At 43.6% G+C, this 23156-nt stretch overlaps 2 protein-coding genes across 2 annotated transcripts; both read right to left on the bottom strand.

The window, feature by feature from the left end:
• Window positions 1–9: 9 nt before the first annotated feature.
• LOC132468561 (uncharacterized) lies at window positions 10–17748 on the bottom strand. Its single transcript, XM_060066288.1, has 28 exons — window positions 17617–17748; window positions 17422–17494; window positions 16917–17324; window positions 16626–16730; window positions 16341–16529; window positions 16044–16235; window positions 15694–15873; window positions 15384–15578; window positions 15052–15249; window positions 14745–14945; window positions 14441–14620; window positions 14198–14330; window positions 14051–14100; window positions 10074–10469; window positions 8725–8910; window positions 8277–8465; window positions 7683–7868; window positions 7344–7429; window positions 5787–5856; window positions 5312–5695; window positions 4995–5102; window positions 4413–4598; window positions 3935–4123; window positions 3093–3278; window positions 2678–2863; window positions 1605–1790; window positions 890–1075; window positions 10–351 (listed from the first exon to the last, which is right to left on the bottom strand). Exons 1-28 carry the CDS (start codon window positions 17617–17619, stop codon window positions 152–154), a joined length of 5031 nt encoding a protein of 1676 aa, XP_059922271.1. The 5' UTR covers window positions 17620–17748; the 3' UTR covers window positions 10–151.
• Window positions 6388–10948, bottom strand: sele (selectin E). The gene is made up of 11 exons (XM_060067458.1): window positions 10898–10948; window positions 10627–10707; window positions 10074–10469; window positions 9853–9957; window positions 8725–8910; window positions 8277–8465; window positions 7683–7868; window positions 7250–7429; window positions 6923–7009; window positions 6805–6826; window positions 6388–6596 (listed from the first exon to the last, which is right to left on the bottom strand). The coding sequence occupies exons 2-11, from the start codon at window positions 10652–10654 to the stop codon at window positions 6551–6553; spliced, it is 1425 nt and encodes a 474-aa protein (XP_059923441.1). The 5' UTR covers window positions 10655–10707; window positions 10898–10948; the 3' UTR covers window positions 6388–6550.
• Window positions 17749–23156: the final 5408 nt, after the last annotated feature.

Here is a 23156-nt window from a genome sequence, read left to right on the forward strand (position 1 = left end):
TAGTCTTCCTGGTTCCTATTTTATTATATTTTGAGTTGCAATTCAATCATCCTACTAGTTCCTATAGTTTCTGCTTTCGACACAAGTGTAGTTCCTATGGTACCTTTACAAGCATCCTCCTGGTTCTTAATACATGTGCAGTTTCTAGGTGTCATCGTGTCTTACCCAGGCACTGAGGGACCTCCTGGCTCCAGGACCCCAGGGAGGAGCACTCTGTGTGGGCCGTCCCGTTGGGCAGGAAGCCTTCATCACAGGTGAGAGCGCAGCGAGAGGAGAAGCTAAACTCTCCATGGGGGTTGGAGCAGGACAGGGAGCCGTGAGGGGGGGCAGACAAGACTGAGCACTGCACGGCTGGAGACACACAGAGAGGTGGAACACCACTAGGGTTAAGATCTGAACCTGGAGAGGTGTACTTCCTGGATCCTACGTGGAAGAGCTGATCCTAGAGAATGATACTTCCTGGTTCGATTGCTTTACTTCCTGTTTCTTATGTTTAACATCTGAACCTGGACAAGTATACTTTCTTGTTCCAGTTCATGTATACTTCCTGATGGGAATATGCTTCCTGGTTTATATTTCAGTATACTAGTTCCTATGCAGATATACTTCCTGGTTTGTAGACAAGTAAGCTTCCTAGTTCCAATGTAGATATACTTCCAGGTTCGTAGTAAAGTATATTTTCTGATTGCTAATCATTTCTACTTTCTGGCTACTATTAAAATACTCTTCCTGGTTCCTATGTAATGATATTTTTAGTTGCAATTCAAACATCCTACTAGTTCCTATACTAGTTTCTGGTGTGCGTAGTTCCTATAGTACCTTTACAATCATCCTCCTAGTTGATTGTGTGTTTCTAGGTGTGTAGTTTCTAGGTGTTATCATGTCTTACCCAGGCACTGAGGGACCTCCTGGCTCCAGGACCCCAGGGAGGAGCACTCTGTGTGGGCCGTCCCGTTGGGCAGGAAGCCTTCATCACAGGTGAGAGCGCAGCGAGAGGAGAAGCTAAACTCTCCATGGGGGTTGGAGCAGGACAGGGAGCCGTGAGGGGGGGCAGACAAGACTGAGCACTGCACGGCTGGAGACACACAGAGAGGTGGAACACCACTAGGGTTAAGAACTGAACCTGGAGAGGTGTACTTCCTGGTTCCTACGTGGAAGAGCTGATCCTAGAGAATAATACTTCCTGGTTCGATTGCTTTACTTCCTGTTTTTTATGTTTAACATCTGAACCTGGACAAGTATACTTTCTTGTTCCGGTTCATGTATACTTCCTGATGGGAATATGCTTCCTGGTTTATATTTCAGTATACTAGTTCCTATGCAGATATACTTCCTGGTTTGTAGACAAGTAAGATTCCTAGTACCAATGTAGATATACTTCCAGGTTCATAGTAAAGTATATTTTCTGATTGCTAATCATTTCTACTTTCTGGCTACTATTAAAATACTCTTCCTGGTTCCTATGTAATGATATTTTTAGTTGCAATTCAAACATCCTACTAGTTCCTATACTAGTTTCTGGTGTGCGTAGTTCCTATACAATAATCCTCCTAGTTGATTGTGTGTTTCTAGGTGTGTAGTTTCTAGGTGTTATCATGTCTTACCCAGGCACTGAGGGACCTCCTGGCTCCAGGACCCCAGGGAGGAGCACTCTGTGTGGGCCGTCCCGTTGGGCAGGAAGCCTTCATCACAGGTGAGAGCGCAGCGAGAGGAGAAGCTAAACTCTCCATGGGGGTTGGAGCAGGACAGGGAGCCGTGAGGGGGGGCAGACAAGACTGAGCACTGCACGGCTGGAGACACACAGAGAGGTGGAACACCACTAGGGTTAAGATCTGAACCTGGAGAGGTGTACTTCCTGGTTCCTACGTTGAAGAGCTGAACCTAGAGAATAATACTTCCTGGTTCCTATGTTGTTATATCTGAACCTGGACAGGTAAACCTCCTGGTTCTATGTTTTAATATATCAACCTGAATTGCTATACTTCATGGTTCATATGTTTTAATATCTGAAGCTGGACTGGTACACGTCCTTGTTCCTGCTCAAGTATACTTCCTGATGGGAGTAAGCTTCCTGGTTTATATTCTAGTATACTTCCTAGTTCCAATACAGGTATACTTCCTGGTTCGTAGTCAAGCATACTTTCAGATTTATATAATCAATTATACTTTTTGTTTACTATTGAAGTAGTCTTCCTGGTTCCTATTTTATTATATTTTGAGTTGCAATTCCTACTAGTTCCTATAGTTTCTGGTTTCGACACAAGCGTAGTTCCTATGGTACCTTTACAAGCATCCTCCTGGTTCTTAATACATGTGCAGTTCCTAGGTGTCATCTAGATTATTTTAACAGAAAATTTAGCCGCAATAAATGCTATTGCGGCAACAGTGTTATGGAATAAACTGGGATAGCTGCAAAGCTCTGTGTGCTCTACTGTGAATTAACGACAGTGTAGGAAAGAATAGCAAGTTGTAATCTTTTGGAGATTTTCACAGACCCTCCAGTAAATTCCTGGCTCAAATCAAAACTGAGAAGTGTACTTCCTGGTTCTCATGCAATAATAGTTCCCATAGTTTGAGTACAGAGTAGATCCTAGTGTAGTTCCTGGTCAACATGCACCATATTAGAATGACAAGAGTGAGTTAAGCACAAAAGTGGGGAAGTCATCTTCCATCATACCCTGACAGACAGGAAGTTGGCCACTCCAGCGTCCCTGTGCCGAACATTGAGTGGTGTTGCTGCCGATCAGATTAAATCCCTCTTCACAGTGCAGTGTGCACGTGGAACCATAGCTGAAGACTCCGATAGGACCCTGGCAGTCCAAGACAGCATGAGGGGGGACTTTCAGACCGCTGCACCGCACAGCTGAAGAAGGTCAATAAGATTTAAGGCTCATCATTAAAAAATATTATTGTGAAAAAGGAAATTCAGATCATTTGTTTGGATTCATAGAAATATGCAGCATTATTATTTATTTATTTTACTGTTTTTTTTTTCCAATACTCTTCCTCAAGCTTTTCCAATATATTTCCATTTTATTCCAGTTTATTTATTTTTTTGCACTGGATTTCCAGACCACAATAACAGATCGTACCTATACAAGTGGGTCTGGGTTGGCTCCACTGTCCAGAGGCTGAGCAGGCCAGTGTGTGGCTGCCGGCCAGAGTGTAGCCTTCCAAACAGGTGAGGCTACACGAGGAGCCAAAGGAGAACGGAGCCAGGCTGTCAACACAGGTCATGTTGCCCATAGCAGGAGGGGAAATGGGAGCGCACGCAATCACTGTGGAGGATCACATACGTCCGAGGGTCACACACAAATTCCGGTTGGATGCTGGAATGCATTTCGTTATTTTTTGTATTTGTATGTATGATTTCAATGGAAGCTGATAAGTAGCACACCGTATCACGGTTTCATATAATCAACAATAATGATGTTGACTTGATTTATAGTCGAGGGAAATGGCAAGGGCTTATTCACATTGAATTGCATTCACCATGCGTTTGTTTGCCAAATATTCAGAACTTGTGGGACGACTGTTGTCAAGGCAGCAGGCTGTGTTTCTATGTTGTAAACCGATGGCCTGAATTAGCGGATGTCCGACCATCATCCTGAATCTTCAAAGGGGTTTGTGTGACTATAAAACGTTTGTTCGCGTGCAGGTCACGTCTGATGTTGTGCACGGGCAATCGTGCATTGAGGGCTCATGTCAGGCAAGTAACTTTGCATGAGAGGTTATGTCTGTCGGAAGAGTTGTGGTATCTGCACTACAGAGATTATAGGTCTAATTGGCGTCTTCTGTTAATATTGGAAAAGCAAAAGACAACAAATACATTTTATCAACCGAGTTACAACTAATCTACAACGTGGAACTATGACGTACGATGATGTCGATTATCACATCTAACAATAAAAATTAACAAAAAAGGTCCCTTTACCTGAACACGTCGGGACCTCGGCGGTCCATCGACCCGCATGGTCGCATATCGTCACGCTTTGTCCACTGAGCTCGAAACCCTCCTCACAACTGAACGCACAAGTGGAGTTGAAGCTGTCATTGGCAATCGGATGGAGGCAGGTCCTGAGCAGTCTGTCAGACGTCCGTTTCAGAGCCGCGCACTGTTCCACTATCGGGGCGAAGAAGAGCTTAGGTTCAAACTCAACTTTGATTTTTTTTTTAATTTTTAAAAAAAAATGTACAAGACAGAAGATACAACAAAAAACGGTGCACACCCGTAGACCTCTGCTATAATATCTTCAATATTGAGATTCCTCAATTCTATAAATTACTAAACAATGACATCTCATAAATGCAACTCTTCGTTTGTTTCTTCCCCAATTGTTCTCTTGCAGTTAGTTCCACTTTGAAAATGTTATGGTTGAGTGGACGCCGTCTCCGGACCGGTAACCCCTTACCTTGGCACCGGGGGGCGGGGTGGTCCCAGCGTCCGGACGCCTGACACTGCAGCCATTCCGGGCCCTCCACGCGGTACCCGAGGTCACAGTGGAACCGGCAGGACGAATTGAAGCGTGAAGGTCCGTAGGATCCGTGACACTGGAGACGGCCGTGCTGGGGAACCGAGAGGGCGTCGCACGTGACCGCTGGGCGGGTGGAGGGACGGAAAGAAGCACGGAAAGGGCATGAAATGTAAATTATCAGCTGAGGATTCATCAGAGGAGAGGATACTTATTGAACCGTGGGTCGGAGAACAAAGCTATTTGTGTGTGCCAGTTTGTGTGGCACATATTTTGGAATTTACATAAAGCTGACTTTGACTTTAACTTTAACTTTGATATTTCAAATATGATTCAGACTGTAAGAAATTGGGACTGAAGGGGTAGGAGGGTCTAATGGTGAGGGGGTTCAGCTTCCAAACCAAACCCTGGTGTCCACAGTTTTCCTTTAGGCACCCCTCTTGAGCAAGAGGCTCGACCGGCGCCTTAATGACATAAATAAGTACGTGCTCATTTCAGGATCACAACTGTGCATCTACTCACCCTCTTCACAGCGAGGGCTTAGGAAGCCGGGGTGACATTGGCAGGTAAAGTTTCCTATGGTCTCTACACAGTCGGCATGGTTACCACAGGATCCCTCTGAACACGAGGCTGTAACCATCGAGAGTTAGAACTCAAACTGCGCAGACAGTCCAGTACATGTGTACTCTATGAAGAGATACATCGCAGAATATCATGGAATGTGAGCTAATGACGGACATCACAACCTACTTTACACTTTCTCAGTATTTTATGTTTAATTTAACTGCTTTTGAAGGACAGATATTTGAAAGTATAATATATACATGAGAACAATCTACCTGTATAGCAGACGGTTCCTTTCTCCTTATTGCACCGCTCGTCGTTCCACTTTGCCGTGTCCTTTTCCCTCTTGACGTACATCTCAACACAGTCCTCCAACGGGTGGTTCGGCTCCCCAACCGCCCAGTTCTGAGCCTCTGGTGTCAGGCTCCTATTGGTGCCCACCCAGGTCCAGACCCCCGCCACCTTGCGGATGCCGATCCAGTAGTAGCTGGGGTTGCGGGGCAGCATCTGGTTGAGGTAGGCGATCTCCCCCTGGTTCTGGATGGCCACCATGTCCGTGTATCGCTGCTGGCACCAGGTTCGGGCCGAGCTCCAGGTACGAGGCGGGTCGTTGCTGTGGTGGTACATCCACGCGTCGACCCCTCCCGCGGTGCTCAGATCTGGGGTCAGATATATGGAAAGGCGTGTTTGCTTCATGTGAACACGAGCAAGACTGTGTTTGGTGGTAGTGTGATAGTCGCGCAAACTTACCCTGAATGAGTACAGTCATTGTGGCTACTATCAGCAGGGGGTAGGGACCTGGGTTCAGACGCGTTGGCTCCTGAAACATTTGGTCACAAGAAAAGACAATGCATGCAGCCCTGCAGATAATGTAGTTTGCGTTTGACATTGAAATGTGGTTACTTACCATTTTTTAACAGGCGAGAGTACTTGTGTCTGATAGACAGCTTGTTGGGCTACCAATGAGTCAACACCGTTTTGTAATATCTTTCGGACCAGGACTTCCTTTGAGGTTAACATCACTCTTACACCCAAGGCCTACCCACGACCCCCCCGATGTGCACATATGCAGACAGAAACGCACACACACACACACACACATAAAAACAAGCATACACACATATACACACGAACGCACACACACACACACACATGCACGTGTCCAACCATACACACACACGCACAAACATGTCCACATCCAAACACACACACACACACACACACACACACACACACACACACACACACACACACACACACACACACACACACACACACACACACACACACACACACACACACACACACACACCACATTGCTCACACTTAGACACACATATTTTACAATGAATCATCTGAAAAATTCTGCATTTATTTAATGAAATACATCTCCAGAAAAGTCATTCAGATTTACATAGTTTTATATCTCATTTTCCTAAACAATATGAGTGAAGGATAAACACAGCGATACATGCTGCCCCAGGCTATGTTTGAAGAATAAATGTCTTCCTCCTTCAGCTATGAGGCTCATTGCCTGAACCCATGTCTTCGTCATATTCCCTGTGAAGAAGACACATACAGGTACATGTTACAGCGGCAGTGAAGAACTACAAACGTTCTATTCATTGTTATCCTATTGCTAAATGAATACAACGGTAATGAACTGTAAAGAAATCTTTCCCAGAGGGATGGCAACATATCAAGCAATGTTCAGGGTGGTGAAAGGGTATGAGGGTGGGGCCGCACAACGTGACATTTCAACACTGACCTTTGCTGGGAAAGTTTCTTATCTGGTGAAAAGAAGAACAACATTTGACTTAATCTTTGTTGCGAAAACATTGCATGGAATTTGGAGTTTGGAAATACTGAAGCCCAATGATACCTACTTTTTCTGCGCTTCATAATCAAAAAAATGATGCAACTCATCATGAAGGCCCCGCAACCAGCAAGAGCCATTAAAGCATGTTTATAGTCTGCAAAACAGAATATATTTCAATTGAGAATCAGAACCAACTCTTTATTAAATGTATTTCTGAAACGTACCTAGTTGGTCAGCTAAATCATAGCTTAAAGTCAAAACACTCACAGAATGTAGATTAAAATGCAACATCCCAATCAATTACAAACTCACAACACAACAAATTACAATTATGGTTATGCAGTCACCTATTCGGCTTTAATGACGACATAAATGCTAATTGAACATCATTTACTTATACAAATGGGCGTCGGCCCACGCCAGGTCCCATCACTGCTACAGGTGACCTGGCCTGACCTCAGCTTGAGGGATCCAAAGGGGCAGCCTACAGGGCAGGTAGAGTCGAAGGCGTGGATCTGGTCAGAGCAGTCCGGACCCCCATACAGGGATTGGGAGAGAGGGGGGCAGCCAAACACTGGAGGAGGCACAAACAGACACATTCAAGTCTAATCTGGTCAGGTTCAGTTAGATAGCAAACAAAGCTACCAACCAAAGAATTCAACAAACAATGAAATCTAAGTGCACAATAAATAAGAGCACAATATAAACTAAGGTAAACAACAACATTTATGAAATATTCCAGTCTTGCAGCTGTTATAAGAAGCCATATATATAATATAAAGAGTTATGGTTGAGTGGACGCCGTCTCCTGACCGGTAACCCCTTACCTTGGCACCGGGGGGCGGGGTGGTCCCAGCGTCCGGACGCCTGACACTGCAGCCATTCCGGGCCCTCCACGCGGTACCCGAGGTCACAGTGGAACCGGCAGGACGAATTGAAGCGTGAAGGTCCGTAGGATCCGTGACACTGGAGACGGCCGTGCTGGGGAACCAAGAGGGCGTCGCACGGGACCGCTGGTCGGGTGGAGGGACGGAAAGAAGCACGGAAAGGGCATGAAATGTACATTATCAGCTGAGGATTCATCAGAGGAGAGGATACTTATTGAACCGTGGGTCGGAGACAAAAGCTATTTGTTCGCGTGCAGGTCACGTCTGATGTTGTGCACGGGCAATCGTGCATTGAGGGGTCATGTCAGGCAAGTAACTCTGCATGAGAGGTTATGTCTGTCGGAAGAGTTGTGGCATCTGCACTACAGAGATTATAGTTCTAATTGCCATCTTCTTTTAATATTGGAAAAGCAAAAGACAACAGATAATTTTTTTTCAACCGAGCTACAACTAATCTACAACGTGGAAAAATGACGTACGATGATGTCGATTATCACATCTAACAATAAAAATGAACAAAAAAGTTCCCCTTACCTGAACACGTCGGGACCTCGGCGGTCCATCGACCCGCATGGTCGCATATCGTCACGCTCTGTCCACTGAGCTCGAAACCCTCCTCACAACTGAACGCACAAGTGGAGTTGAAGCTGTCATTGGCAATCGGATGGAGGCAGGTCCTGAGCAGTCTGTCAGACGTCCGTTTCAGAGCCGCGCACTGTTCCACTATCGGGGGGAAGAAAAGCTTAGGTTCAAACTCAACTTTGATTTTTTTTTACATTTTTACAAAAAAAATTACAAGACAGAAGATACAACAAAAAACGGTGCACACCCGTAGACCTCTGCTATAATATCTTCAATATTGAGATCCCTCAATTCTATAAATTACAAAACAATGACATCTCATACATGCAACTCTTCGTTTGTTTCTACCCCAATTGTTCTCTTGCAGTTAGTTCCACTTTCCGGACCGGTAACCCCTTACCTTGGCACCGGGGGGCCGGGTGGTCCCAGCGTCCGGACGCCTGACACTGCAGCCATTCCGGGCCCTCCACGCGGTACCCGAGGTCACAGTGGAACCGGCAGGACGAATTGAAGCTTGAAGGTCCGTAAGATTCGTGACACTGGAGACGGCCGTGCTGGGGAACCAAGAGGGCGTCGCACGTGACCGCTGGGCGGGTGGAGGGACGGAAAGAAGCACGGAAAGGGCATGAAATGTAGGCCTATATAATCAGCTGAGGATTCATCAGAGGAGAGGATACTTATTGAACCGTGGGTCGGAGAACAAAGCTATTTGTGTGTGCCAGTTTGTCTGGCACATATTTTGTAATTTACATAAAGCTGACTTTGACTTTAACTTTAACTTTGATATTTCAAATATGATTCAGACTGTAAGAAATGGGGACTGAAGGGGTAGGAGGGTCTAATGGTGAGGGGGTTCAGCTTCCAAAAAATGTCGATGTGATAAAGAGGTATAAACTCAGAGTTGGCCTTTGTGAGGATCAGGGGATTCAAGTTTAAGAGATCAAGGGTTTCCCGTGGTTGCATGACCGGTTAATCGCGTGAAAGCACTATCTCCCGAACCCGCTGTTGATGTTGATGTTCGAGAGAGATTGGAAGGTCGGCATCAGTCTGACCCCAGGAAATCCAGGAAGCAGATGGGTTGGCGCCCAAGGTCAGCATGAGGACAATTGAAATGCATTGAAAGCATGCTAACACATGCACTCGTCAAAAGTCAAACGCCATGGAGTGATTTATCTAGATCTTTGCCATCGCACGACCATTAAGACTCACACCTGACCCTAAATGTTTCCTAGCAGTTTACATCTGCCAGGAAATACAGGCAGGATAGAATGTATTGCGAGACAATCACTTCTGTGAAAATACCTTACCATGTGACTTGGGTGTTTTGATGTGTAAGTACAACTGTGTGTTTTTGTAAGTGATTTTCTTTTCCTGATCATTAAGTTTTCATGCCCCATTTCCTAATTTCCATGCCGCATCGATCAAATCCTTGTCACCGGCATGTCATGAGAAGCAGCCATCAAAATACAAGAGATGCTAACAAAGTCATAAATTATTAAAGTACTATTATCATTAGCTCTATGATTACCTGTCTGGCACCTGTCCCCTCCGAAGCCTGGCTCACAAAGGCAGATGGTGTTATTGATGGTTTCACGACATCTCCCTCTGTCGCAGGATGTCGTATTGCACTGGGCTGCACAAGAACGGGCGGGATGGAAGATGAACTCGTACTAAATGGAAGGTTTCCTCTGAATTCATTCAACGGCACGAAACCGGTTGGTTCATCATGTGATGATGCACACATCTCACCTTGGTAACAAACGGGGTACTTTTTATTGCTGCACTTCTCGTCGTTCCACTTCCCTCTGTTGTCCTTGTTGTAGTTAACGTATATCTCCACACAGAACTCAGTGACGTAGTCGTTGTTGGGCTCGTTGGTGGCCCAGGACTGGTTGCCGACCCAGGTGCTGTTGTTCCCTACCCAGGTCCACGGGTCGCTCTTCTCGCTCTTTGTGATTCCTATCCAGTAATACGGGCTCCCCGATTTGTTAGGCAGCAGAGAGACCAGATGGTCGTTCTCCTCCTGGCTTTGGATGGCCACCATGTCAGTGTATTCTTCCCGACACCACTTCCTGGCTTGGGTCCAGTTTTTGAGCTCTGTGGAGTGGTAATACCGCCAGCCATGGGCCCGGCCAGTCAGGTAGCCTGTTGATTGCATGGAAAGGCATTACAGGAAAATCCAACATTTACTGTAATGCATCATTTAAAAAAAGAAGATATTTTTATTTTTATTATTCTTTAGATGTTTGGAAAATGTTCTAAATTGATTCATAAGCTGTACTTGTAAAGGGTTTGTACTGACACATGAAGAGGATCAATGTGCACTTCATAGTGCTTCACAACCGCAAGGATCTTCCAACTGGTGCAGATGGAACTCTGCTCTCTGTGCAACAAGTCATAAGCAGAAAAAATTGTGGAGAATTAACATTGAAATTCTTAGAGCTTGGTTAGAAACCGATATAAGGGATCATATACATGTGCAATAAAAAAAGGATAAACCAACATACACATACTTCCTTTTTAAATCTTAAAACTTAAATATTTATAAAAAAAGATGTTGAATTATATCTTACCTTATTCTGAATGCTTGTATGTAGCACTGCACTTCCAGATGTGGTGTATGGGGGTCAGGCATTTTCATTTATACAAATCCCCGGAAACATTCAGAACAACATTGCCGAAGAATAGCTGGATGTGTGACATGTTTCTCTAAAAACGATTGAAAGGGCTTGCTGAGTGACCCTGCTGAGCGGTCAACTACATCACTCATTGCCTTGGTATAAATAGAGAAAATTCCAGAAAACGGACCCATAATATTTCAGGTAAATCTGATTTTGCAAGATGATAATAAGCATTCAAAGTCTGTATTTATATATACACGTAATCAGGGCCGGAGTGGGACTCGTTTTCAGCCCTGGAGTTTCATGCCTCAGACCGGCCCCCCTTTAGATCACAGCCTATCATATTAGAATAATGTAATTATAACTTTAGGGTTAGGGTTATGGTTAGCATGTCCTTTTCTGCAATTTGATATTGCAGAAAATGACATGAATAGAATAGAATAGAAATAGAAATAGAATAGAATAGAAAGCCTTTTATTGTCATTGCACGAGTCAAGTACAACGACATTTTTAGTAAGCTTTCCCAATTGGTGCATTCGAGAAAATAAATAAATATATAAATAGAACAAGAACAACAGTATACCAAATAGAAATGTAAATAATGTAAAATAAATAATAAAGTAAAATAAAGTAAAGTACAATACAGCAGTGGGAGGTCAGTCAGTCGGGGGTCAGTGCATGTGTGTGTTCAGGGTGGATACAGCTTTTGGGAAGAAGCTGTCTCTGAACCGTGAAGACCTGGTTCTGATGGACCTATAGCGCCTGCCAGAGGGCATCAGGTCGAACAGGTGAAAGCCAGGGTGTGAGCTGATGCTGTATTTGTGAAATCTAAGTTCTGATTATGTGATTACAGAGTGCAACCCTTATTATTTTTTCAAATTTAATATGTAATATTTTATTTATTCTTTTTATAATTTGTTGAAAAGGATGTTGTGTTGCAAAGAATAATGGTGGAGATGTGCACTCATGTTGAAATAAAGCCCCATTGTGAAGCAACCATTGCTTCCAATGAATTGGAATTATTTTAGAAAAAATACACGGAATTACAAGGCTTTAGAGAACAGAGAACAGAAATTGCATGCTTAACATGTAAAGTTATAATTACACCCAAGTGGGTGCTACATATTGGTGGTGGTTAGTGAGGTCCCCACTTCACTTTAGGCGTCTTTGAGTGTTATTAATTATTATTATTCTTCATGTTTAACCTCTGTTTTCCTTTTATTCCTAGTCTGTTTTACATAGTTTTGAATGATGACTATATGCTCTGTAAGGTGACCTTGGGTGTCTTGAAAGGCGCCTCTAAATTAAATGTATTATTATTTATTATTATTACATTATTGTAACATGATAGGTTGTGATCTAAAGGGGGCCGGTCTGAGGCATGAAACTCCAGGGCTGAAAATGAGTCCGACTCCGGCCCTGATGCCATGTATCTGTGTAATGGCATGATAGTGGACTTCAACCCATTTTTCAATGTAGTTATTTAGACTTTACATATCACCCAATCCAACTTGAAAATGAAAGCTTTATTGATTCCTTAATTGGCAGAGGTATCGATTACATTAACAAATTATTTACTGTGTAGAGTGTATCGGCTTCCTGGTATGTCCAACCATAACTAATGACCCAAAGGTCCCTTGTGCATGGGAGAAAAGCTGAAGACACCAGCGTTATTCTTAACTGCGGTTCAGAGATAAGAGACTGGTGATACAAACAATGGCAATGTAAAAAAAATGTAATATGGTGTAATATTCACTACTGCTGATTTTGCTGAGTTTTTAGATGCTATGTAACCACATTCAATGTGCCTAGACCTCTGGAAACAGGGTGACAGATTGACAAAGGGCATGGATCAGTAAATAATCTCAGACCCGGCAGTCTTACGGTGTTACAGCAGAACCTATGGATGGAGACCGCACAGAGCCAAAACCTGCCTGCTACTTTACAGAGATAATATACCAAAGAAAACTAATTTGCCCGAGTGGATGAAGCCTTAATACCTGTATTTCTACAGTGGCCAAATAAAAAGGCTGCTGTAAGATTTTACAGACTATTATTCACAGTTTCTTACTAGTGTTCTCTGTTTATGGTCAATACACGCTTCCCTGCCTCAAGTTATATGATTGGTCGAAACAAATATGAAGCGAGAAAAAGTGAAAGGCAACGTTCCACTAGATGTGAGCTAGTTTGCCATCGGACTGTGGATATTATTCTAAAGTCTGATTGGTGAGACTAGGATGAAAATAACCCTGAATTTACGCATTTCCTACAGAACAGTTGACTCATCAACCCATATCTATGTCCTGCCAGGCCCATAGAAATGTTGTTGTTGGCTGAATGGACCAGCCACTCTGGACGTGGGTCTGGTGCTACCGTGTGTGAGGTCATTTTTAGTACATTAAACAAAGAAAGCAGTGTTTGTTTTACCATTCATGATTTCACAAATTCAAATTATGAGAAATGAACGGGTATTCAGAAGAAAATAGATTGCAGATTATTTAAAATAGTTTATTTGATTTTGTAGTTTCACTTAATTTGACCACAACAAAATACAATAGAAAATTTTTTAGACAGACTGATAATTATTATTATTAGAAAAGCAATAGTCAGCTATACAAAAGTTTTAAATATACAGAACATACTTTAAATTATTTTCACAGTCAGACATGGAAATAAAGAAAATATCTCATATCTCATGGTAGAATGAGATAAAAAACTATTGCACAAAAACTATACATAATGTCAGGCCACGCTGGACAATTGCAGAACAACATGTTCAAAATACATCTCCCTTTGGGAGAAAGATATGCGTGGATAACACTGCAGAAAACATGCCTCATCAAACACAACAACCTCACATACCGACACTGACACCCCGGTTTTCCAGCGTCACAATGACGCTGAAAAACCATTCATTCATGCTTAACACAAAATAGGAACTATCAATAGTTTAACCAAATGTAAATAAATATTGAATAAGCTTGATGAAGAAAAGGGAGTCTTTGGGGATGAACAGTCTGTCTCCGTTGCGGACTGATAAGCCATTTTCTATTGGATGTTGATGTCTCCATAGGACTCCATGGACCGCCGAGGCCTAGATGAGGCTCTCGATGCTGTTTTTGTAATGCTGCGGGGGGTCTTCTACATCTGAATTGCTGCGAGGAAAAAGTACAAAGTTTAAAAAAATCAATCCAATAAAATAACCTTTTGTTTATCTCATTTCAACGTACCGCCGTTGTTAAAGTGAACTACCTGGCCAGAGAGAACTTCCTGCCCTTCAGTTTCCTGAGTCGCTTCAGTAGGGTGACCGCCAGAGAGAGACCGACCACTGACGCGCCGCCCCCCGCGGCTAACCCCATCGCAGTAGGACTCATCAGGGGCTCAGCTGTTGAGAAGACAATTGTACTTTATTGACTTTTACCCAAATTCCCCTTTTAACCTTTTTCCACCAATCCCAAAAAATGACAGGGTATTTTTTTCGTCCATGCCCCATACCTTGGCAGACGGGTGTCTCCGCAGTCCAGTTGCCATGGAGACCACAGGTGACGAACTGGTGTCCGTGTAAGGTGTAGCACTGGTTACAGGCGAAGGAACACTCAGAGGCGTGTGTCCAGTCCGGGTGTGTGCAGTTCAGAGTGCCGTGGACTGGAGCATCTAGCACGGGGCATGTGATCACTGTAGCGTGAGACAGAAAGAGTTTTTTTTAATTTGTGAGAACAAAAGCTTGTTTTGAAGTTTTTTCAAATAAATCGGACCAAAACAATAAAAAAAATCGATGTCCATTCATCGACATCAGTACCTGTGCAGGTAGGCGGTGGGGAGCTCCACTGGCCTGACTGTGTGCACTTGGTGGTGAGCGCCCCCTCTTGGTCATAGCCGGCATTACAAGTGAAGCTGCAGACGGCGCCTTGCGGGTAGGAGGAGGGCAGGGCAGAAGAGAGGGACCGCTGACAGTTGACCCGACCCCACTCTGGAGCCACGGGTGGAGAGCATTGCAGCGCTGAAAGTAGCAACGACGGCAGAATGTCATTATAAAGCCCTTCCACATCATCCTATAAAAAAATATTTTTTTGCATAGTTTGTCTCTACAGTTCCACCTCACTTACGTTCACAGAGAGGAGGTGGTTGTGACCAGGTCCCTTGCTCTGTGCATTCCATGGTGTTCTGGGACGGGTCGCTAAGCCGGAATCCTTCTTCACACGAGAACTCGCACGTTGTGCCGTACGGGAAACTGCCATGCGAGGAGCACCGGGCGATGGAGTGCTGTCCAGCAGTGTGTACCTCGACCGGATCACAGGTCACCACTAAAAACACCAAGAAACAAACAAGGAGTTTACAAGGGATAAATTAAGATCCGGTTGCTCTGTGCACAGTTAAAGTGGTTAAAAAAAATAATACATGATAGATATGTATGCACTTTTCCGGTTGTTTTGCTCACCTTTGCAGGTGGGTGCGCTTGCGTTCCACGCCCCATCCTCAGTGCACTGAATCACAGGCTGGAGCTGGAGCTGGAGCTCAGAGCCTACGTCACAGCTGAAGCGGCAGGTGGAGCCCGGCAGCAGTTGGTTCGGTGGGTCGCTGCACTGGGTGAGCGTGTGCTGCGAATCAGCTTCCGGTACCGCACAGATGATGCCTGTTGCAACGCAAAGAAACGGGAAGGTTACATCAAAGATACGCACCGTTTCTAAATGAATACAGTCAAACTGCACGATGGTTGATAAGATAACGCCTGGTAGGTATGTGCTCACGTTCACAACTGGGCACCGCTTCGCTCCACGCCGCCGCCGCCGCGCACCTGGTGGTGTGCGCGCCCCGCATGCGGTAGCCCCGTGTGCACGTGAAGCTGCAGCTGCTGCCATAGCTGAACCCGTCCCCTTCACACAGGACGGCCATGTTGTCCGTCCCCGAGAGAGCAGGGCACTGGACAGCTGCGGATCATGAAAGGGTGATCATATCAGTATGCTTCCTCCGAATCTGGCCTTTCTAATGCCATTGTATTCCAATTCCAGTGAACAGAGACAGTAACAAACAATATTGTGAAGCTGTTTACAATACAAACAGTGTTGTTAACAGAAGTGAAAAGGAAATGGGTCCGTACCTGCACACACTGGCACCGAGTCGTTCCAACGACCGGTGGCTCCGCAGAGCAGGCTGTCGGACTGGGAAGGGAGCGTGGTGTAACCCTCCTCACAGGAAAACACACAGGAAGACCGGTAAGAGGAATTTCCGAGTGGGTTTTCACATTCCACGGCGCCGTGTGTCGGTTGGGACAGCTCTTCACACTGAACCACTGTGAGACAACACGCAAGGGCGTTAACAACCAACGATTTGATGGGAAAATGTATGTTGTTTTTCGCGATGAGTGTGGAATTCCCTGTATTCCCGCCCGACTCACGTTCACATGTGGGGGATTCCGACCAGGAGGCGGCTGCGGTGCATCTCATCGGATCAGGATGGCTGAGCTCGTATCCTTCCTGGCAGGAGTAGGTGGCCAGGGAGCCGTATGCATGGCTGCCGTGCGCGTGAGACCAGCTGACCGTTGCTTTAGCTGGGGTCACCACCTTCTCCGGATCGCACCGCACGACTAAAATAAAACCAGACATGATTAGACTTGACGTTCTCTGAGTGTGAGCCTGAGTGGACGGTGGTTAAAAAATGCCCGCCGAAGGTGTCGTCTTACCTTGCTCACACGTGTCTCCGTAGAAGCCCTCGAAGCACTGGCACGTGTGGTTGTTGACGGTCTCCACACACTCCCCGTGGAGGCAGGAGTCATTCTTACAGGCAGCTGGTGGTGGAAGAGCAAGGGGCAACATGTTCAAACGTTGAACGGGCACAGAATCTTTCAGCAAACTTTGATCAACAGCACAAAAGAGTGAATGGATGAATTTAACAAAGCCAACGCCGCCATTGCAAATAAGGTCTCCTCCTTTGAAACAAACTAAAGGTCATAGGTTGAACGAGCGTGGCTCACCTGCATAGCACAGGGCCGTCTTCGACTTGTCACACCGCTCGTCGTTCCACATTCCCGCCTCTACATCCCGCTTGATGTACATCTCCACACAGTCCTCGCTCGTGGCCCCCGTCTGGCTGTTCATGCCGTTGTTGGGTTCCTCCTTCGCCCAGTTGGTGGCTTCGTCTGTGAGGCTTTTGTTGGTGCCGACCCAGGTCCACACATTGTCCACCTTGCGGATCCCTATCCAGTAGTACCCTGGTATCTTGGGCAGCATGCTGTTGAGGTGTGCAATCTCCCCCTGGTTCTGGATGGCCACCATGTCCGTGTAGTTCTCCCGGCACCAGTTTCTGGCCGATTCCCAGTCCATGGTGGTGTTGGAGTGGAAGTAGGACCAGCCGGACACCCCCCCCATCGACATGCACAACACTGGGAGGAAGACAGAGGAACGGTCCTGGTTAGATTCATGACAATAAACACATCATACAGTAAAGTATCGGCATGCTCCAGGCAATATTCTGCTTACTTAGATGAAGATAGATGCTCCATGAGGTTATGAGTTTAGATCCACCAGCTTGGTTTGAGGCAAAGGAAGACTTCTGCAAATAAAATAGAAATGTGGTCACGTTACAAGTACAAAGAAAGGAGAATATCGATAAACAACAAAATCCCCCATAACCATTTGTTTTGTTAGGAAAAGTTTAACCAGTTTCGCACTCACCATTTTCAATTTGTGAAAGATAACTTGCTGTTAGCTTGTATGAATTAAATATAACAACAGGTTGTTTAACGCCTTAGACTCTCAGAGAAGATGATTGTTCCTGCTCAACTCTTGTGACTCTTTATATACACCGATCCCGGTCAGCTGTTCTGGGAATCTACCAGGATGCTGGACCTTACTTCACTGGAAATTCCCCTTCCCTAACTTTCTTTTTCAGCCGCCCACCCCCTTCTTCTCATAAGGCTTAAAGTACAGACCCTAAATATATCATTAGGAATATGATAACTATTATTGTTTATTATTACCAGCATTAATACTACAAGACTACTCCAATCAGTACTACTACTTAATGATAACTATAATAGTAATTATAAAATAGATAATACACAAGTATGTTTCACTGACAGCAGACATGTTTGAAGAGATACTTTAGAGCAGTGTATTGCAAAGGATCCGAGAATGTTTGATACAGGTAAGAGATGATGATACACTGCACAGCTCGGACCTTAAGATACATAGAATTAAGCCTCTGTGTTTCTCTGGGATGTTGATCATAACCGTCCCCGTGTGTTCAGCTCTCTTCCCAAAACAAACAGACACATTAGATGGTCCCTGACATGTTGTGTCTGTGGCAAACGTTCAACTCCTTCCATTGGCTCAAAAAAAGCAAAAGAGAAAGTGAGATGATGTTTTAAATATAGCAGCAGCCCTTTATGCGTCTGAGGCATAACGTTTCATTCTATATAGACATACAAGGATTACATCACTTTCAGTAGCTACACAATCACATCTTTTATTAATCTCTTGAAAGTATTGTTCGGTCATTTTTCATTCGATTGAGGATAACATTGGAAACAGGTGAAAAACCCTGTGTTTCTGTTGTGATCAGGGTCAAGATCAATTTCAACAGTGATAGGAATTATTATGTAGTTAAATTGTGCTTGCTTATAACCAGATGACAAGGCAATGAAAATAGAATGTCAACAAGAAAGTTAACTAAAGATATAGGGAGAATTAATAAGTCCTGTTCATGTCATGCATCAAACAAAGTCCGGCATTTTATTAGGAGTTCAGGGAAGCAGGGAAAGTGTGACCGGTAAAGTGATAGTGAAAAAGTCAAGAGACAGATATTGAGGCGCCTGCCCTTGTCTCCCTCATATCCTTCCTGTCTGACTTGGACAAACCCGGAGACTGAACCTTTCTAAATGATGGGTGAATTATGCCTATAATATTGCCAAGTGAGTGTGCAATGATAAACGAACAATATCCAAACCTAAAGTAACGCTTAAATGAGCAATCAACTATATTATAAACTTTATACCAAAAGGCTGAGCAGACCTTTTTCCGGGCACAGTCCCCATTTCTGATAATGTCCCTGTGTTTTAAGAATGATTAAAAGTACATATGAATACGTTTTGAAATGGCGGTTCTACTTTGCTCATGAATGATTATTTTTTGAGACAGCTGCCTAATTAGTCTCAAGAGTCTCAAGATCTTTCGCCATTACACCATAAGCATGCTTGGCCGATTATAAACAATAGACTATCAATACAAGCATATCGTTCATTTCCCCATTGGAAACCGATGGCACTTGTCCACTGTCTGTCTCTTTAAGAAGCCCCGCAGGTCCATTTACGGTGGCCCTCATCGGTATCCGTCGAGTCAGAGGAGCCGCACTTGCCAATCGCAGCAGAAAGCAGTCGCACTGGCAATGGCTGAAGCTTTGGCAAAAATACCCAATGTAGAGATAGATCCAGAAGGAACTTTTAAATATATATTAGTAAGAGTAAATTTAAAAGATGGAGACGTAAATAAAAATATAATTAGAGGCACAAAAAGTGCTGAATATCACAGTAAGTTGAAGTTCACTATTGCAGGCATGCTACGTTGCTCGCAGAAACTCGGCCAAACGACAGATTTATGCTCACTGAACGTCTTAACTTTTACCACATTTTATGTCTAAACTGGATAGACAATGTAGGCACTTCGATTTTGTACACGCCAGTGTCTTGTTGGCCTGTGTATACCTTTCTAACGTTACCTCGGTGTTGATTTCAGATCACATATTTGAGAAGGTCAGTCCAGCGATGGAGTCCTTGGGATTGATGTGTCAATGTCTCGGTGGAGGGAAGATAGAGCACAACAGCACAGACAGAAAACTCAGAGTGTTTGGAGAATCAACTGTAAGTCATGGCTGGAGTAAGAGGGAAACTCAACCGATTCAATGATTAAATAATTGCGAGTGTGTACACAGGCTCACAGTTAAAGTGGGCGTGGTTTCAGTTCATAATTGCAATCTTTTTATTTATTTTTACCCCTCTTTAGGCTTTTGGAAAAGCCGATCATTCTGTGTCCGTAGAGATGCTGAAGAGTGTCTACAGTGACTATGAGATCTCCTGGTCTGATGACAAGAAATAGACGGACAAATAAATCGTGTGATATTCTTCTTGGTATAGCCTACTTGATCACAGATGTTCAGAAATGTTAGTATCCGCTATTGCCCCTTTCTGGCCTGTGGTCTACACTGTAAATTGATCAAATAAAACTCTTGGCCTTTTGTTGTATGAATTTCCTTTACATGACATATGGTTGTACATCTACATAAGTATTGTTTAATTTCTCAGGAAAGATATAGACTGATCTCATTCCATTGTGTTACGTTAGGCAACTTGCCCACAACTGTCAAATAATCAGGCTATAAGCCAAGCAGAAAATCCACACAGGAAGGATTGAGTGAGATAGTATAAAAAAAACATTTCCTGTTACTTTGAGGGAAAGTTACCATTTGATAAAAAAAAAAAAGACCATTCATAAAGTAAATGACGAAGTACTCTGAAAATGCTCTTACTGATTTGATTTGAGACTGAATGTTTCAAAAGATGGGATCAGTTCAATTGAAAACCATACTATACTGCAATATTCAAAGCAATTTGAAAGCTTGACTTTGGACTACCTTTCATAAATATTGTGTGGAATCCCTGAATTGAAACGGATTACGTTTAATCAGATGTGCTGCCGAATAGGGAGATTTTGTGATTACTTCGGTCTTAGTGCTTGGCTACCTCAAATGTAATTATAGCTCCCTCACCATTTTCTCATCAGGAAAAATAATGAGTGAATGCCTATAAAGCACTGATTAAACAGATATCACGTAAAAATAAAACCAACTTTACATCTCCTCTAGTGATGTCGCATTTCAAGTTTGAAGTGGAGTTAATGGAGATAATTCTAGAATAAAATACAAGTGCAGTTAATACTTATCATTACCTTCCATTGTGGTTCTTTAAAATCAAAAGCCTTGTTCATGTAGTGTTTTTGTTATGAAGCATTTGATACGTTGAACAATGTTAGCATAACGAAAGTCAAAGAAAAATGGAACGCTGCCCACTTTTACCCTTACCTTCGAAGGGACACCTTTGGAACCACATTTAAAAAAATACATCTTCCTTCCTTCCCCAGTAGACCAGTAGCTTGTTTCCTGCTCGGGATATCCTTTCCATTTGCACTGAAATAAGTGGCATTGCCAGATCCCCACCTCTGTTTGAAAGTTTTGTTTCCACAGAAAAGATTATAGATATTTTACGTTCATTCCAAATAAAATACATTTAGTGATAAGCATGACTGAGAAATACTGTATAACAAAAAAAAGAAAAATGTCATGGTCACATCTAAGGCAACCTACATATATATAGTATTTTATTTATTTATAAATAAATAAATATGACAAATCATACCCCTTCTGCAATCGAGCAATGCGTTTTTAAGTTAAGTATGTGTATGACAGTATTTATATAAAGCATCTGTACCATGCTAAAATTATTAAGCACGTCATTTGTAACTTTGGCAATTTATTGTTCAACATTTTGTCCAAATTTCATACATTTCATTATTATTATGGCTTTATATTGATAATCAGATGTGGCCATATGGATAAAAAAAGTTAAATCTGCAGGGACTAGTCACTGTGTAACTGACTAGAGTTTCCTGTACCTTCAATTCCTGCACCAACAGCAGCCAACACCTCCGATTGCCGGGAACAAAGGAAAGACGAAATGGGAGTTGTTTACGTGCACTTCATGAAGATCTTATCCACTCAAACAATAGCCTTTGATACACTGGCCACATGAAGTCGCCGGGACAAGAGCCAACGGGCTTTCCAGACTCCTAAACGAATTTTCCAGACGTTCTGTTAAGATTTGAATAAACATTGCCAGAGCAGGTTCTTTCCGTGGTTTATGTTACCTTACTACTATAATAGCATGGCCTGTCGCACCAGTTACTCAAGTTACTCATGTGCGCATGTGCCAAGCAGCCTGCAGCTCACACACACTCACAGCCTGCGCGAACACATACATATACTGCAAGCACGCGCATAAACACACCGCACACACACGCACGTGCGCACGAACATACATGTAAACGCACACACACACACACACACACGCGCGCGCACACACACACACACACACACACACACACACACACACACACACACACACACACACACACACACACACACACACACACACACACACACACACACACACACACACACACACTCAAACACACACGCACGCACACGCAGTGGTGTAGTCTACGTGATACGCAGGTATACGCCGTATACCCACTAGGAACGCACCAGGATTTGCGTATACCCACTTAAAAATGTGCACGGATACGTATCAATCGTCTTGTGACAGATCTTTCACTTCTGTGTTTATTTTTCGCAAATACCGGTCGGGTATAACTGCAATAAAATACTTTAAGCAGGGGAAGTTATCTCCTACATTCACCATTCATAAAATTCCCCCTACGCGCTCGGCTCGCGTTCTGCCCTGTCTCTGTTATTACGAAGCGCGAAGCGGCCCCTCCTTCTCGCGTGTGTGTGCGTGTGTGTGTGTGCGCGTGCGCGCGCGCGCGTGTGTGTGTGTGTGTGTGTGTGTGTGTGTGTGTGTGTGTGTGTGTGTGTGTGTGTGTGTCCAGTACTCCCATATTAATGTGTAAACCACATAATAAGTAGTCAACAGAAGACAATGTTTTAATCCCACTTTATATCTCCTTGTTACTTTTAGATAAGAACCCCCTGGCCAGCCTTTCAGACTGGGTGTCAGGCTAGGGAATTTAAAAACAGGCATCCTTGGTTAGAGTGGAGGGAAAAAAAGTTAGCTAAATGTCAGCCAACATACAGTTGGTATACTGAAATTCATAATGTTAATCATTATGCAAATGAGAGTATAGCTAATTCATGGTCATTTTTAAGGTGCAGTAATTTCACACTTTTACACAATTCAATTACTGTATGGTATGTTAGATAACAACAGTAAGCACTTTGAGATTCTTGAATATAAAGTGCATTATAAATAAAATGTATTATTTTTATTATTATTATTATTATTATTATTAGTAAGAGCTCAAATTAGAGCAATTGAAAGCGTGAAACATTAGTCTCCTGTCATCTCCTTCTCATGCACTGGTTAGCCATGGTTGTAAACAGTTCATTAAATTATTTTGAGTAGATTTTGTCCTTGTTTAGCATGTGC

This window comes from Gadus macrocephalus, chromosome 12, assembly GCF_031168955.1.
Source record: "Gadus macrocephalus chromosome 12, ASM3116895v1".
Lineage (NCBI taxonomy): Eukaryota > Metazoa > Chordata > Actinopteri > Gadiformes > Gadidae > Gadus > Gadus macrocephalus.

Bases quoted from the DNA above. Each gene is read 5' to 3' on its own strand.
- sele (XM_060067458.1), bottom strand. From the start codon at position 10,654: ATGAAGTGCACATTGATCCTCTTCATGT. The intron at 8,911-9,852 runs GTAATCATAGAG...CCACCCGCCCAG, and splicing joins AGGGGACAGGTGCCAGACAG to CGGTCACGTGCGACGCCCTC. The intron at 8,466-8,724 runs GTAAGGGGTTAC...TCCCCCCGATAG, and splicing joins CCCGGCCCCCCGGTGCCAAG to TGGAACAGTGCGCGGCTCTG.
- LOC132468561 (XM_060066288.1), bottom strand. The intron at 10,470-14,050 runs GCCTCATCTAGG...TGCAATCAACAG, and splicing joins TTACAAAAACAGCATCGAGA to GCTACCTGACTGGCCGGGCC. The intron at 4,124-4,412 runs GTAAGGGGTTAC...TCGCCCCGATAG, and splicing joins CCCCGCCCCCCGGTGCCAAG to TGGAACAGTGCGCGGCTCTG.